The following is a 229-nucleotide window of genomic DNA, read 5'->3' on the forward strand; positions in this document are numbered from 1 at the left end:
CAACCTCACCTTTTGTTGAACTCGCCGGAGAAGTGTTGGAGCGAGTCCTCTTCGATGAGGAAACGCATCTTCTCGAAGAAGGAAGCGGTCGATCCTGGAGGCTGCTTGCGGAGGAGGATGTCCATCGGGGTGGAGCGGCTGACGCAGAGCTGGGAGTCCTGGCAGGCTTGGTGGGTGCAGCACTCGGGGTCCTGGCAGTCCATGAGGCCGTCTGTTGGGGGAGCAGGCA

The 229-nt window shown here is 61.1% G+C and overlaps 1 protein-coding gene across 1 annotated transcript in view; it reads right to left on the reverse strand.

The window, feature by feature from the left end:
• LOC119592508 (teneurin-m-like) overlaps positions 1 to 229 on the reverse strand; it is a gene marked incomplete in the record, with an annotated part of 54,907 nt that overhangs the window by 27,834 nt on the left and 26,844 nt on the right. The window contains 1 exon segment of the mRNA XM_037941357.1: positions 10 to 211. Within this exon segment, the coding sequence (XP_037797285.1) occupies positions 10 to 211 (202 nt within the window).

Source organism: Penaeus monodon, chromosome 30, assembly GCF_015228065.2.
Source record: "Penaeus monodon isolate SGIC_2016 chromosome 30, NSTDA_Pmon_1, whole genome shotgun sequence".
Lineage (NCBI taxonomy): Eukaryota > Metazoa > Arthropoda > Malacostraca > Decapoda > Penaeidae > Penaeus > Penaeus monodon.